General features: G+C 42.7%; 1 protein-coding gene across 1 annotated transcript in view; it reads right to left on the bottom strand.

The window, feature by feature from the left end:
* LOC137631518 (trichohyalin-like) overlaps window positions 1–16,007 on the bottom strand; it is a 91,335-nt gene that overhangs the window by 19,774 nt on the left and 55,554 nt on the right. Inside the window, exon 7 of the mRNA XM_068363268.1 lies at window positions 5,787–6,048. Coding sequence (XP_068219369.1) covers window positions 5,787–6,048 — 262 coding nt within the window. The remainder of the gene's footprint in view (window positions 1–5,786; window positions 6,049–16,007) is intronic.

Consider the following 16,007-nt stretch of genomic DNA (forward strand, 5'->3'; position numbering starts at 1 on the left):
TGCTGTTCCCTGTGGTGTTCAGCCTCCGCCTTTCTTAAGGCAACCTTTACATTGGGATCAGGAGGATTATACCTCTCTTCCTCCGCCTCCACTTGCTGCTCCACCAGTGATGCAACACTCGGTTGAGGTACAACAACCTCTCCCGTCCATGAGTCAGTTTCCTCAGCTCTTGCTGCAGCGAGCTCAACCCTCCATAAGGCAAGCACCACAACACCTTAGACTTGCGCCTCAGGAGCCTCAGCTTGCGAGACATTTACCTTGTTCTGCGCAGCCTCTTCCTCATCGCGCTCCGCTCACACCACAGGAACTGGAACTTGCTACTCCGCTTCCGCCAACCGCTCAGCAAGCGCAACCCTTGGGTTCAACCACTCATGCTAGGAGTCAGCCTCCTCCACCCATGCGCCTTCCTTCTGCTTGTCTTTTATTCAGCCTTTGCAGACTGAGCCTCAGGTGTTCCCTCATCGGAGTCTTGAAGAGGAAACCACACTATTGTTGTTCCAGCTCGTTCTGACTCTGCTGTTCAGCATACCATGGTTTAAACCCCATGCAAGCATGCATAAAGCACTCTAGCACTGGTCATGGAATTTCTGAGAAATGTTAAACGCCATGCACACGCTCTGCTTTCCTTTCAGCAGGCTCTGCTTACAGCAGGCTCTGCTTACTACATGCTCAGCATTCAGCATGCTCTGCATTCAGCATGCTCTGCATACAACATGCTCTGCATACAGCATGCTCTGCATTCAGCATGCTCTGCATACAACATGCTCTACATACAGCATGCTCTGCATACAGCATACTCTGCATACATCATGCTCTGCATACCTTACCGCATGCTTCTCAACACATCTTGGGTTGTTGCCAACTCACTAGACTGTCAAGCAGTTTCATAACGTTGCCTTCTAGTCTGCTGCTTTGCACCAGTGAACTCTCACTCAGAGAACTTAGCTTTTCTAGGATAAGGTCCCTGTAGATGAGAAAGTTCTTTTCTCCCTCCTTCTGATATTCCCTTGAGGACTCTGTCATTTGGAGGGAGCCTTTAGCTGCATAACCTCTTATGGACTTTTATTTAAGCATAACATGCTTACAGGGAAGGTAATGGTTACACTTCAGCCGCTAATCCCGTCTGTTACCACACCTGCTCCCATAGACCTTGAGCTGTGTTGCATGACATGCAGTCCAAGCTTAGTCCTTGTTAGAGGATTTTTTGTTTACGGAGTCAATGTGTCACGGGGAAGACGTTCAACAACCAACAGAAGGGACTTGTTGTGACGCAGTGCGGCAACCTCAGCAACCCGTTAAGGAGTTGTCTGTACGACCCAGACAGTCTAGACAGATTCGGGTTGTCACTGTACTTCCTCGCTTGCCCATGATTGACAGTTTACAGACTGTGCAGCAGTATCATGATCTTGTGTCCGGCTCCGTCAGACGACTGGCTTTTAAGAGCTCCCTCAAGTCGTCGCTGTCTGGAGATTTTCAAATGGACTATGGATCTGACCAAGGAACTGGGCCTCCTGGTCAATTTTGAGGAGTCTCAGCTCGTTCCATCCCAGACCATTGTCTCCTTGGGTATGGATCTTCAGAGTCGAGCTTTTCGGACTTGTCCGTCGGCCCCAAGGATCTTCCAAGCCCTAGAATGCATCCAGAGCATGCTGAGAAGGAACCGATGCTTAGTCAGGCAGTGGATGAGTCTAACAGGGACACTTTCATCGCTGGCCCTGTTCATCGAGTTAGGGAGACTCCACCTCCGCCCCCTTCAGTATCATCTAGCTGCTCACTGGATAAAGGACATGACGCTAGAGACGGGCTCAGTTCCTGTTTCCGAAGAGATGAGGTCTACTCTAACGTGGTGGAAGAACAGCATTCTTCTCAAGGAAGGTCTACCTTTGGCTGTTCAGACCTCCGACCACCGTCTCTTCTCGGACGCATCGGACACGGGCTGGGGTGCGACACTGGACGGACAGGAATGCTCGGGAACATGGAATCAGGAGCAAAGGACACTTCACATCTATTGCAAGGAGTTGTTGGCAGTTCATTTGGCCTTGATAAACTTCAAGTCCCTCCAGCTTAACAAGGTGGTGGAGGTGAACTCCGACTACACCACAGCCTTGGCTTACATCTCCAAGCAGGGAGGGACTCATTCGAGGAAGTTGTTCGAGATCGCAAGGGACCTCCTCATTTGGTCAAAAGATCGAAAGCTCACGCTGGTAACGAGGCTCATTCAGGGCAATATGAATGTCATGGCAGATCGCCTCAGCCGGAAGGGTCAGGTCTTCCCCACAGAGTGGACCCTTCACAAGAATGTTTGCAGCAGACTTTGGGCCCTGTGGGGTCAGCCAACCATAGATCTATTCGCTACCTCGATGACCAAGAGGCTCCTCTTGTATTGTTCTCCGATTCCAGACCCAGCAGCAGTTCGCGTGGATGCCTTTCTGCTGGATTGGTCCCATCTCAACCTGTATGCATTCCCGCCGTTCAAGATTGTCAACAGAGTACTTCAGAAGTTCGCCTCTCACAAAGGGACACGGCTAACGTTGGTTGCTCCCCTCTGGCCCGCGAGAGAATGGTTCACTGAGGTACTGCAATGGCTGGTCGACGTTCCCAGGACTCTTCCTCCTAGAGTGGACCTTCTGCGTCAACCTCACGTAAAGAAGGTACACCCAACCTCCACGCTCTTCGTCTGACTGCCTTCAGACTATCGAAAGACTCTCAAGAGCTAGAGGCTTTTCGAAGGAGGCAGCCAGAGCGATTGCCAGAGCAAGGACGACATCCACTCTCAGAGTCTATCAGTCTTAATGGGAAGTCTTCCGAAGCTGGTGCAAGGCCAATGCAGTTTTCCTCAACCAGTACCAATGTAACCCAGATTGCTGACTTCCTGTTACATCTAAGGAACGTAAGATCCCTATCAGCTCCTACGATCAAGGGTTACAGAAGTTTGTTGGCAGCGGTTTTCCGCCACAGAGGCTTGGATCTTTCCTCCAACAAAGATCTACAGGACCTCCTTAGGTCTTTTGAGACCTCAAAGGAACGTCGGTTGTCCACTCCAGGCTGGAATCTAGACGTGGTCCTAAGGTTCCTAATGTCATCAGGATTTGAACCGCTCCAATCAGCCTCTTTTAAGGACCTCACATTAAAAACTCTTTTCCTCGTGTGCTTAGCAACAGGTAAAAGAGTAAGTGAGATCCACGCCTTCAGCAGGAACATAGGTTTCACATCTGAAACGGCTACATGTTCCTTGCAGCTCGGTTTTTTGGCTAAAAACGAGCTTCCTTCCCGTCCTTGGCCTAAGTCGTTCGAGATCCCAAGCCTGTCCAACATGGTGGGGAACGAACTGGAGAGAGTACTTTGCCCAGTTAGAGCTCTTAAGTACTATCTAAGAAGGTCAAAACCATTACGAGGACAATCAGAAGCCTTATGGTGTGCTATCAAGAAGCCTTCTCTACCAATGTCTAAGAACTCAGTTTCTTACTACATCAGGCTTCTGATTAGAGAAGCAAATTCTCATCTGAAGGAAGAAGACCTTGCTTTGCTGAAGGTAAGGACACATGAAGTGAGAGCTGTGGCTACTTCAGTGGCCTTCAAACAGAACCGTTCTCTGCAGAGTGTTATGGATGCAACCTATTGGAGAAACAAGTCAGTGTTCGCATCATTCTATCTCAAAGATGTCCAGTCTCTTTACGAGTACTGCTACACCCTGGGTCCATTCGTAGCAACGAATGCAGTAGTAGGCGAGGGCTCAGCCACTACATTCCCATAATCCCATAACTTTTTAACCTTTCTCTTGAATACTTTTTATGGGTTGTACGGTCGGCTAAGAAGCCTTCCACATCCTTGTTGATTTGGCGGGTGGTCAATTCTTTCTTGAGAAGCGCCAAGGTTAAAGGTTGTGATGAGGTCCTTTAGTATGGGTTGCAGCCCTGTATACTTTAGCACCTTTGAGTTGATTCAGCCTCCCAAGAGGAACGCTGCGCTCAGTAAGGAAGACGATCTTATTAAAGGCAGAGTAACGGTTCAAGTCGACTTCCTTACCAGGTACTTATTATTTCATTGTTATTGTGGATAACTGATTATATGAAATATGGGATACTTAGCTATCCTTTAATCTTGTACACTGGTTTTCACCCACCCCCCTGGGTGTGAATCAGCTACATGATTATCGGGTAAGTTTAATATTGAAAAATGTTATTTTTATTAATAAAATAAATTTTTGAATATACTTACCCGATAATCATGATTTAATCGACCCTCCCTTCCTCCCCATAGAGAACCAGTGGACCGAGGAATAATTGAGGAGGTGTCAACAAGAAGTACTTGAGTACCTGGCCACAGGTGGCGCTGGTAAATACACCCCCTTCTAGTATTGTGATAGCTGGCGTATCCCTCCATAGAATTCTGTCGGGCAACGGAGTTGACAGCTACATGATTATCGGGTAAGTATATTCAAAAATTTATTTTATTAATAAAAATAACATGTTAAACAAATGGCAATTTTGCATCCTTTAGCAATTATGCATCCTGTGTGTTGAACAAATGGAAATTTTGCATCCTTCAAAAAATGTGTTAAACAAATGGCAATTTTGCATCCTTTAGCAATTATGCATCCTATGTGTTGAACAAATGGAAATTTTGCATCCTTTAAAAAATGTGTTAAACAAATGGCAATTTTGCATCCCTAAAAAATGTATTAAACACATGACAATTTTGCATCCTTTAAAAAATGTGTTAAACAAATGGCAATTATGCATCCTTTAAAAATGTGTCTAAACAAATGGCAATTATGCATCCTTTAAAAAATGTGTATAAACAAATGGCAATTATACATCCTTTAAAAAAACGTGTTAAACAAATGCCAGTTATGCAACCTTTAAAAAATGTATATAAACAAATGGCAATAATACATCCTTTAAAAAATGTGTTAGGTAAATGGCAATTATGCATCCTTTAAAAAATGTGTTAAACAAAGGGCAATTTTGCATCCTTTACAAAATGTGTTAAACAAATGGTAATTATACATCTTTTAAAAAATGTGTTAAACAAATGCTAATTTTGCATCCCTTAAAAAATGTGTTAAACAAATGGCAATTTTGCATCCTTTAAAAAATGTATACAAACACATGGCAATTCTGCATCCTTTAAATAATGTATTAAACAAATGGCAATTTTGCATCCTTTAAAAAATGTGTTAAACAAATGGCAATTATGCATCCCTAAAAAATGTGTTCAATGGCAACTATGCATCCCTAAAAAACGTGTTAAACAAATGGCAATTTTGCATCCCTAAAAAATGTGTTCAATGGCAATTATGCATCCCTAAAAAATGTGTTAAACAAATGGCAATTTTGCATTCCTAAAAAATGTGTATAAACAAATGGTAATTCTGCCTCCTTAAAAAAATATTACATTCCACAGCATAAAATCATGAAAATCTTCACCGACTGTAACAGTATAAACAATTTTTAAATCATCAATTATCCAGAACTGCATTATCCTTTAAATATTGGGTTTCTCAATCTAAACATTTTACTTATACAGAGGTTCATGACTAAGTAAATAATATAGACTGCAGATATTTATAAAAACAACTAAATTGTATTATCTCCAGAACACAGTAACACGAGAAAAACATCTTACTTTTTGATGAAGTTATTTACACCTATCACTACAAGAATGTAACGAAACCAACTATAAATATGGTCAGAGTTAATAAATGGCCCTTTTAACTAGAATAGCTTTTACTTAAAGTTCAACACCTGGAGAATATGAAAGAAATATCTGAAAATATACAGTACCTTGATTCGCTCAAAAAGCTCATCTAGAAGCCGAATACTTTCTAATTTACGCTGAGCAATGAGGAGTTTGCGTTCTTCCAGTGCAATCTTTTTTGCAATCCTCGCTTCCTCCTCCTCTTGCTCTCTTTTGAGTTTCTCTTCCTCTTTCTCCATCCGAAGAGCACGTCTTTTCTCTTCCCTGCTTTTCCTTCTAGCTTCTTTTTCTCTTCTTTTTGCTTCTTTGCGCTCTTCCTTCAAACGTTGCTCTTCTTCTATGCGAAGCCTGTACAAAACACAGATGTATCCATAATTTTATCATAAGAATTAATATACAAGATCATGTTACAAGCCATATATGCACAAAATATAAATGAAATCAGAAAAAATTATAAATACCAAAATAAATTTGTAAAAAATATCTTTGCTACATATATACCAATTAAAACAGTTATGATATTTCTATACAAACCCACTGGATACCTCCCCCAATAAGACATATTTGACACAGAATATACATTAGAACAAGTTCTATTTGAATAAAGAACATTTCCTAGACAATACATATTCTTTAAGATGTAGAGGAGAGCGGAAGAAATATATTTTTTTGCTCAATTGAAGGATATAATAACAATAATATAACATGATTTTGTTTAAATCAAATAGTTATTAACTTAAGTACAATAAAATAAGGCTAGGGAGAGAGAGAGAGAGAGAGAGAGAGAGAGAGAGAGAGAGAGAGATTGATTGATTGATTTATAGTTTTCAGGCATCCTGACATCTAAGGTCATTGACGGCAGTAACATTTGTATGGATACAAAAATAAAAAATAAAAGAGAGAGAGAGAGAGAGAGAGAGAGAGAGAGAGAGAGAGAGATTGATTGATTTATAGTTTTCAGGCATCCTGACATCTAAGGTCATTGACGGCAGTAACATTTGTATGGATACAAAAATAAAAAATAAAAGAGAGAGAGAGAGAGAGAGAGAGAGAGAGAGAGAGAGAGAGATTGATTGATTTATAGTTTTCAGGCATCCTGACATCTAAGGTCATTGATGGCGGTAACATTTGTATGGATACAAAAATAAAAAATAAAATAAAGAGAGAGAGAGAGAGAGAGAGAGAGAGAGAGAGAGATTGATTGATTTATAGTTTTCAGGCATCCTGACATCTAAGGTCATTGACGGCAGTAACATTTGTATGGATACAAAAATAAAAAATAAAATAGAGAGAGAGAGAGAGAGAGAGAGAGAGAGAGAGAGAGAGAGAGAGATTGATTGATTGATTTATAGTTTTCAGGCATCCTGACATCTAAGGTCATTGACGGCAGTAACATTTGTATGGATACAAAAATAAAAAATAAAATAGAGAGAGAGAGAGAGAGAGAGAGAGAGAGAGAGAGGAGAGAGAGATTGATTGATTTATAGTTTTCAGGCATCCTGACATCTAAGGTCATTGACGGCAGTAACATTTGTATGGATACAAAAATAAAAATAAAATAGAGAGAGAGAGAGAGAGAGAGAGAGAGAGAGAGAGATTGATTGATTGATTTATAGTTTTCAGGCATCCTGACATCTAAGGTCATTGACGGCAGTAACATTTGTATGGATACAAAAATAAAAAATAAAATAGAGAGAGAGAGAGAGAGAGAGAGAGAGAGAGAGAGATTGATTGATTGATTGATTTATAGTTTTCAGGCATCCTGACATCTAAGGTCATTGACGGGGGTAACATTTGTATGGATACAAAAATAAAAAATAAAATAGAGAGAGAGAGAGAGAGAGAGAGAGAGAGAGAGAGATTGATTGATTTATAGTTTTCAGGCATCCTGACATCTAAGGTCATTGACGGCAGTAACATTTGTATGGATACAAAAATAAAAAATAAAATAGAGAGAGAGAGAGAGAGAGAGAGAGAGAGAGAGAGAGAGAGAGAGAGAGATTGATTGATTGATTTATAGTTTTCAGGCATCCTGACATCTAAGGTCATTGACGGCGGGTAACATTTGTATGCATACAAAAATAAAAAATAAAATAGAGAGAGAGAGAGAGGAGAGAGAGAGAGAGAGATTGATTGATTGATTTATAGTTTTCAGGCATCCTGACATCTAAGGTCATTGACGGCAGTAACATTTGTATGGATACAAAAATAAAAAATAAAATAGAGAGAGAGAGAGAGAGAGAGAGAGAGAGAGAGAGAGAGAGAGAGAGATTGATTGATTGATTTATAGTTTTCAGGCATCCTGACATCTAAGGTCATTGACAGCGGTAACATTTGTATGCATACAAAAATAAAAAATAAAATAGAGAGAGAGAGAGAGAGAGAGAGAGAGAGAGAGATTGATTGATTGATTTATAGTTTTCAGGCATCCTGACATCTAAGGTCATTGACGGCGGTAACATTTGTATGCATACAAAAATAAAATAGAGAGAGAGAGAGAGAGAGAGAGAGAGAGAGAGAGAGATTGATTGATTGATTTAGAGTTTTCAGGCATCCTGACATCTAAGGTCATTGACGGCTGTAAACGCAGGGATGTCTCATGCAGGGAAAATTTCACTCAGGGAAATTTCACCTTTTCCCCGCGCAACTTTGAATGACTATTCGTGGTAAATCCAAAATTTGTAATTAAATTCCGGTCACAAATAGAGGCAAACACGTTATAAAATAATAAGAAAATTAAAATGAGGAAGTTTTAGTCAGAAACAATAATTTTGGGGACACCTTCTATATGTTAGTAACAAAGAAAAACAAAAGAACCATTGAGCCATCTCCCGCCATGCCCATTCTCAAGCGCTTGGGAAAGCGACAGGTCGTTCTTGAGCGCAGGGTAGTGACAGAGTGCAGACGTGTTTTGGTGAAAATTGACATCGACGACTTTAAGATGGAATTATAATATAAGGTAAGAAAGCACATTGTTCTTAGAGTTAGAAAAAAAAAAAAAAGGGTTGTCAGGGTTGCTGTTTAAATAACAATAGCTTAAGGGATGTTAATAATGAAATATAGAAACATGAGACAAAGTGAGGGGTTTGTCCTAACGGTCCCGTACCCTCGGCAGGAACATACCCCGGGGCCCATTTAGGGGAGAGAGGTGGACGGTCTTTACGGTGGACACAAACAAAATTGTAAGTAAGAGATGTTATCAAGAGGTCTTTTATAATTTAAGAAGGGAAAATAGAGTTCGTAAGGGATTAAGCTAGATAGAATATGCCACACATCGAATAATTATTTAGTGAAATTCTCTCATGACTTAATGATGTCTATTATTGCTTAGTGCTTATTTCTATAGAGTTGATATAGCAGAACCAAGGGATTCACCCACCTAGTATTACGAATTTTGTGATCAAGTCATTATACTAGAGGCCTTTATTGGAAATATTAATAAAAATGTGTAACATGCAAGAAATAGAATACAAAGGAATCAGAATTAACGAGATATAGCAATAGAGGTTTCCAATAATGTTGTTTGAAATGTGTAGAAAATAGGGTTTTCTTTAAATATGTTTTTTATTAATCATTATGATTTTACCTTTGTTGATTTCTTTTTTAATTTCTTATTTTTATATGTTTAGTTTTTATTAATTGAAGAATTGTCCATATGAATTTCTCATTGTATGTAATTTTTCCAGTGACACGTCACAAATAAAAACCAAAAATGTCGACGAGTACTAAATCACCCCGCCACGAAGACCCCCTCAGCCTATAGTCAAATTTTAGTCCCCCCTTTTGTGGTACAGCGTGGGTGGAACTCTGAAGAAGCACGTGGTCCCTCTGGAAAGCTGAGAAGAAGATCAAGTCGTCTGCCGACATCGCGCAACAAGCTAAGTGGAAGGAAGTTATAATGGGCGCAATTAGGTATTGTCTGCATCGTTAAGGTGTTGCTGTCAGCACGTGTGAAAGATTTCATTCACAGGACCCAGATTTATGAGGGTATTAAATGTTCCTAAGTTGTAAGGCGTGATTAGCTGATTCCTCAGCAAGATGATCGACGAAGTTCATTAAGGAAACTGTCCTGTTGTGTAATATTTAGAGTGACAATTATTTTGTGTTTTTTTTTACGACAGAGGAGTTGATGTTTAATTAAATGGAAATTTTGCATTTGGACTTGAGTAGTTTATTTGTTAGGCAAATATCTCGAAGGTGAGCAGGAACAGATGTGTAGTGCATTAAGACTTGGAAAAGGTCAGAATGTTGTGTTCTCAGGTCATTATTCATGTATTTTGAGTTAAGAGTGATATCTGATCGTCGAGGGAAACCTTGTGGAATTTTATAATGTGGTCCCTTGGTTCTGTATTGGTTTAGGTATAATCGTCTATAGGTCCTCCTCATAACTGGTTTAGGTTAATGGTATCACGGGTTTGATTTAATACATAAGTTTATTCTGTGTGTGGCATGAAAACATTTCTTGGAAGATCTAATTTAAAACCCATTCAAATGAGAACTTAGCACGTAACGTTACGGTTACCCAATTTAACTTTACCAATTGGAGGAATATCCATATGAAGAAACCACTTCCAACGTCGGTTACGGGCGCTGTAATCCTAAGCCAATGGTCACTAGAGTTCTCAGTTTGACAGCTGTTAGTTTGCTGCATGCTGCATGGTAGTAGAACTTAGGCATAACAAGGAGGGGTTTAGTTATTTAATAGAAGTTATTTCAGGTTAAGGCTGGGATATGTCAAATAGAAGTTATTTCAGATAGAAGTTATTTCAGGTAAAGGCTGGGATATGTCAAATAGAAGTTATTTCAGGTAGGAGTTCTTTCAGGTAAAGGCTGGGATATGTCAAATAGAAGTTATTTCAGGTAGGAGTTCTTTCAGGTAAAGGCTGGGATATGTCAAATAGAAGTTATTTCAGGTTAAGGCTGGGATATGTCAAATAGAAGTTATTTCAGGTAGAAGTTATTTCAGGTAAAGGTTGGGATATGTCAAATAGAAGTTATTTCAGGTAGGAGTTCTTTCAGGTAAAGGCTGGGATATGTCAAATAGAAGTTATTTCAGGTAGGAGTTCTTTCAGGTAAAGGCTGGGATATGTCAAATAGAAGTTATTTCAGGTTAAGGCTGGGATATGTCAAATAGAAGTTATTTCAGGTAGGAGTTCTTTCAGGTAAAGGCCGGGATATGTCAAATAGAAGATCTTTCAGGTAGGAGGCTGGGCCACGAGACATTGATACATTTACGGACAGTCTCTAGGCTTAGAGGATTTAGGCAGTCGCAACATAGGTACTGATGGTGGTCTTCATTGAGTAGTGCAGGTTCTCGGCCACTCATCGGTTAGGACAGAGCTACGATTCAACTAGGGAATTTTGTTAGCTCATAGGGAGTGCCGGAACGGGGCCTAGAAAAATGGAGACCCTAAAGGTTGCGCAATTGAGAGAGGAGTTGGAAGTTAGAGGCCTCCCAAGAGGAGGGAACAAGTCTGAATTGTGTCAGCGTCTAAGTGAAGCCCTAGAGAAGGATGGCGTAGAGGTACAGGAGTTTTTGCGGGGACTTGCGGTTAGGCAGGAGAGTGGGGTTAATCAGGGCCATAAGGTAGGTGAGTGCACTGAAGAGTCCAGGGAAGAGGAAGGACATTTAAATTTGGGGGATAGCGCATCAGTCATTGGTATGCAATCTGTTGCTTCCGGGAGATCTCAGCGGTCGCGCGCGAGTTCTACTGGGAGCAGACATGCAGTATTAGCTGCTTCTAGAGCCAGGTTGGCAGCACAATTACGGGCGATGAAGGAGATAGACGCCATAGAGCGAGAGGAAGCAGCGCTAAAGGCTAGGAGGGAGAGGGTCGGTTTAGAGGCAGAGTTAGCTGGAGTGGAGGCAGAGGAGAAGGCCCTGAGAGAATCCAGAGTAAGGGAAAAGGAAATAACTCACCTCCCTAGGGTAAGAGAACACACAAGCCCTGATGTAAGCGGGAGTGAGAGACCCATGCATTTGAATACGGTAGCGCCCGAGATTGGGTTAAGTGGATGCCGTTGCTCGGGCGAGAATGACCAAAGGGACTTGAGCAATAGGGAAGTCATGCAGGCGCTAATCTCTTGCAACCTTAAAAGCTTGATGCCCAAGCAGGATATAGTTAAGTTTGATGGGGATCGTACAAAGTATTTTAAGTTCATTCGCGCTTTCGATGAAGTCTTTAGTAGCCAGTTGACGAATGATAAGGAAAGGCTGAGGTATCTGGATTTATACACGACAGGCATGCCAAACGATATTGTGGCATCTTGCATCCACTTAGAAGCTTCAGAGGGCTATAAGCAGGCAAGGAAGTTGCTGGAGGAGCGATATGGAAACCTAGAACAGATAGCCACCGCGTTTGTGGAAAAGATCATTAAATGGAAAGATATAAGGGAAAACAACGCGGAAGAGTATGACGAGTACTCGGTGGCACTCAAAACTTGCAGGAATGCAATTTCGTGCGTCCCTTATGGCATTGCCGAATTACAAAATCCAAAAACAATGAGGTTGATCATTGGCAAGTTCTCCTTAGGGGTGCAGGCTCGATGGTGGAGAGTTGCTGATAAGATTAATGAGAAAAAAAAGAGGCCTGTGTCGTTTGATGATTTGGTGAGTTTCATTGAAGGAGAGGCTAGGGTCTTGAACCTATTCCAGAGGGGCAGAAGGGAAGACACCCCTCGGGTAGGAGAAGGAAAAGCACCAGTCAAGGCTGAGTGTCCAACTAAGGCTAGGAAAGTTTCATGTAACAGAACTGCCCCGCTTTCATGTTGGTACTGTACAGGACCCCATATAGTGGATGAATGCCACCAAATATCTCAAATGGGACCTGAGGAAAAACTGGGAGCCATAAGGGAGTTGGGGCTCTGTTTTGGGTGTCTGAGAAGTGGTCATAGGTCTCAGTATTGCAGAAACAGGAAAAGTTGCAACATATGCAATGGGAATCACCCAACGCTGTTGCATCGACACCAGGAAGTAGAAGTGGTCCAAGGAGCAGAAGTGGTCCAAGAAGTAGAAGTGATAGGATCTGAGCACTCAAATAGAGCCTTAGTGGCTCAGGAGGAAGGAACACATGACAAAATTGCTATGTTCAGGGCGGTTAGAGGAGGTAGCATTGGTACAGGGATGTCAGTTGTGCCGATAAGGATTAGGTCAAGGGAAGGAAGGGAGGTTTTCACGAAGGCTTTCTTGGACAATGGGAGTTCCACATGCTTTGTCTCGGAAGCTTTAATGCAGACCCTAGGCAGCACTGAGAGGCAGGACGTTAAGGTGAATGTTGAAACCATCAACGGAGTAGGGGAAGTTGCATGCAGTCTAGTCTCGGGATTGTCAGTATTGGACTATGAGGGCAAGACTTGCATTACACTCCCCCCGGTGTTGAGTGCCCCTCGCATACCGATAGACGAGTGTGATGTAGTCAGGTCCAGAGATCTGGAACGATGGCCACACTTGCGGGAGATTTACATCCCAGAGGTAGAAGCTGAGGTAGGTTTATTAATTGGGAACAATGTGCCTCACCTACTTGAGCCAAGGGAAGTTATTAATTCAACACGCCTCCATGAACCCCATGCCATACGAACATTATTGGGCTGGGTGGTATGTGGAGCAAAGGACAAAAGGAGACAAGAGCATGTCAATAAGATCCAAGTGACAAGCAAGCGCCTTGAGTTAGACCGCATACTGGTTGAGAGTTACAATCGCGAGTATGACGATGTTGCATCTAACAGAAGGGAAATGTCTGCAGAGGACAGGAAATGGCTAGAGATAATAGAGAAAGGGGTTAGAAAGAAAGGAAGAACTTACGAGGTACCATTGCCTCTGCGTGGCAATCATGGGCCATTGCCAGAAACAAGGGACATCGCCTTGCGCCGTATGCACAGCCTTCGTAAGAAGCTAGTGAAGGATGGTAACTACGCTAAGCAGTATAGTGCCTTCATGAGAGAGATGCAACAGAAAGGCTATGCTGAGCGAGTGACTGCAGCCAGCCAGGGAAATGTGTGGTATATTCCTCATTTTGGTGTGCAACATCCAGACAAGCCAGACAAGGTCCGTGTTGTATTTGACTGTGCAAGCAAGGTGGAGGGTATATCCTTAAATGACCTACTCTTGCAGGGACCTGATATGATGAACTCTCTGTTGGGTGTGTTGGTAAAGTTTAGGGGAGGTCTATTTGCCTATACAGGAGATATAAATACTATGTTCTATCAGGTACGGGTACCAGAGCATCAGCGGGATTACCTTAGGTTCTTTTGGTGGGAAAATGGTCTTGACGAGGAACCCAAAGAGTGGAGAATGGCAGTCCACCTGTTCGGGGCCTGCTCTTCTCCGAGCATTGCAAACTTCGTGCTGAAACAGACGGCAAGCGACTTTGGGAATGAATTTTCAGAGGAAGCACGGTTCACAGTTGCCAACAATTTTTATGTAGATGACTGCTTGAGAGCCGAGGATCGCAAAGATGCACTGTTAGCCAATTTGTTGGAGGTTAAAGAGCTCTGCAAGAAAGGGGGGTTTACATTGACAAAGTTCAGCAGCCCTTGCGTGGAGGTTATGTCATCGATCCCGAGGGAGTGGTACAGTAGGAGCACCTCAGAGCTTATAGAGGGATCAGAGTCACATAAGACAAAGGCTTTGGGAGTGCAGTGGGACTTGGCCACTGATGAATTGGGTGTCCACGCAGAGCTAATATCAGTCCCAAGGACTAAGCGGGACCTGTTGTCAGCCATAGCCTCGATTTACGATCCACTCGGAATATTGGCGCCAGTTTTAATCGAGGGTAGGGTCATCATGCAGGACCTCTGCCGATTAAAGATAGCCTGGGACATGGAGTTGGACCCTGACACTACGGACCGTATCAAGGCGTGGGCAAAGAGGCTGAGCCAGACCAGCGGGACCAGTGTGCCCAGAAGCCTGAAGGTTATTCCATGGGAATCAGCTACCCTAGTACAGTTGCATTTGTTCTCAGATGCAAGCGTCATGGCTTTGGGAGTAGTGGCATACTTGCGGGTCTCGGATCTGTGGGGAAACGTATCTTGCAGATTCATCATGGGAAAGGCAAGGGTAGCACCACTGAAGCATGTTTCGGTGCCCCGCCTAGAACTTAGTGCAGCGGTGCTGGCCGTAAGACTAGGAAACACCATTCTGACCATGATAGATTTCAGGGTAGATGGGGTCTATTATTGGACTGACTCAACGACCGTCTTGCGCTATATTAGGAACGATCAGGCCAGATACCAGACATTTGTGGCAAACCGTGTCTCTATGATAAGGGAGGGCAGTGATCAGAAAGAGTGGAGGTACGTTAACTCTGGGGAGAACCCAGCAGACGATGCAACACGTTCCAAGCAGTCTGAAAGGTGGAAAAAAGGTCCGGAGTTTCTGTTGAAGGAGGAGTGTTTCTGGCCAACTGAGCCAGCTCAAATGTCAGATGGTGTGGAGGGATTGGAGGTTAAGCGTGAGATACGACCAACAGGAACTAAAGGCTACAAAATAATTAGTTTCAGGATTGGGATGGACATAAGGCAAACAGGTATGTATAAAATCATCCACCACTATTCTAGTTGGATCAAGCTCCTTAGAGCTTTGGGTTGGTTGTTGCTATTTGCTAGATACATTATTTATAAACATCGGCAGCTGCTCAGCGAGCTAGGTGTGCATCTGTCCACCGAAATTATTAGCTTGGCGGAAACGGTGGTAGTGCAGGTAACACAGCGTGTTGATTACGAGTTAGAGATAGAGAGCCTCGAGAAGGGAGGAACTATTAGGGCCTCTAGCTCCCTAAGAAGGTTGAAACCAATCCTGAGAAATGGGCTTCTGTGCGTTGGAGGTAGGTTATCTTTGGCAAATATCTCTCCAAGCGAAAGGCATCCAATTATTTTGCCGTATAAGGGACACTTGACAGACATGGTGATCCAGTATTATCATGAGCATTCTAACCATATGGGTGTAATGCATGTTTTGAGCCAGGTGAGGGAGAAATTTTGGGTAATTAAGGGCCATGCAGCAGTGCGACGCGTGCTGAGTAGATGTGTCAGGTGTCGCAGGGCACACGGAAAAGCCATCGAGCAGCTAATGGCCGATCTACCACCCGATCGAGTGCAGTCGGGGAAACCCCCATTTTATCGCACCGGAGTGGACCTTTTTGGGCCATTCTTCGTAAAACGAGGAAGGGCACAGATGAAGCATTGGGGAGTTATATTCACTTGTTTGAACATGAGGGCCATACACTTGGAGGTGGCCTCGAATCTCACATCAGATTCATTCATTAGTGCCTTCAGGAGGTTTTTGGCTCGTCGTGGTCAGGTCAAGACAG

The sequence above is a fragment of the Palaemon carinicauda genome, chromosome 40, assembly GCF_036898095.1.
Source record: "Palaemon carinicauda isolate YSFRI2023 chromosome 40, ASM3689809v2, whole genome shotgun sequence".
NCBI classification, from domain to species: domain Eukaryota; kingdom Metazoa; phylum Arthropoda; class Malacostraca; order Decapoda; family Palaemonidae; genus Palaemon; species Palaemon carinicauda.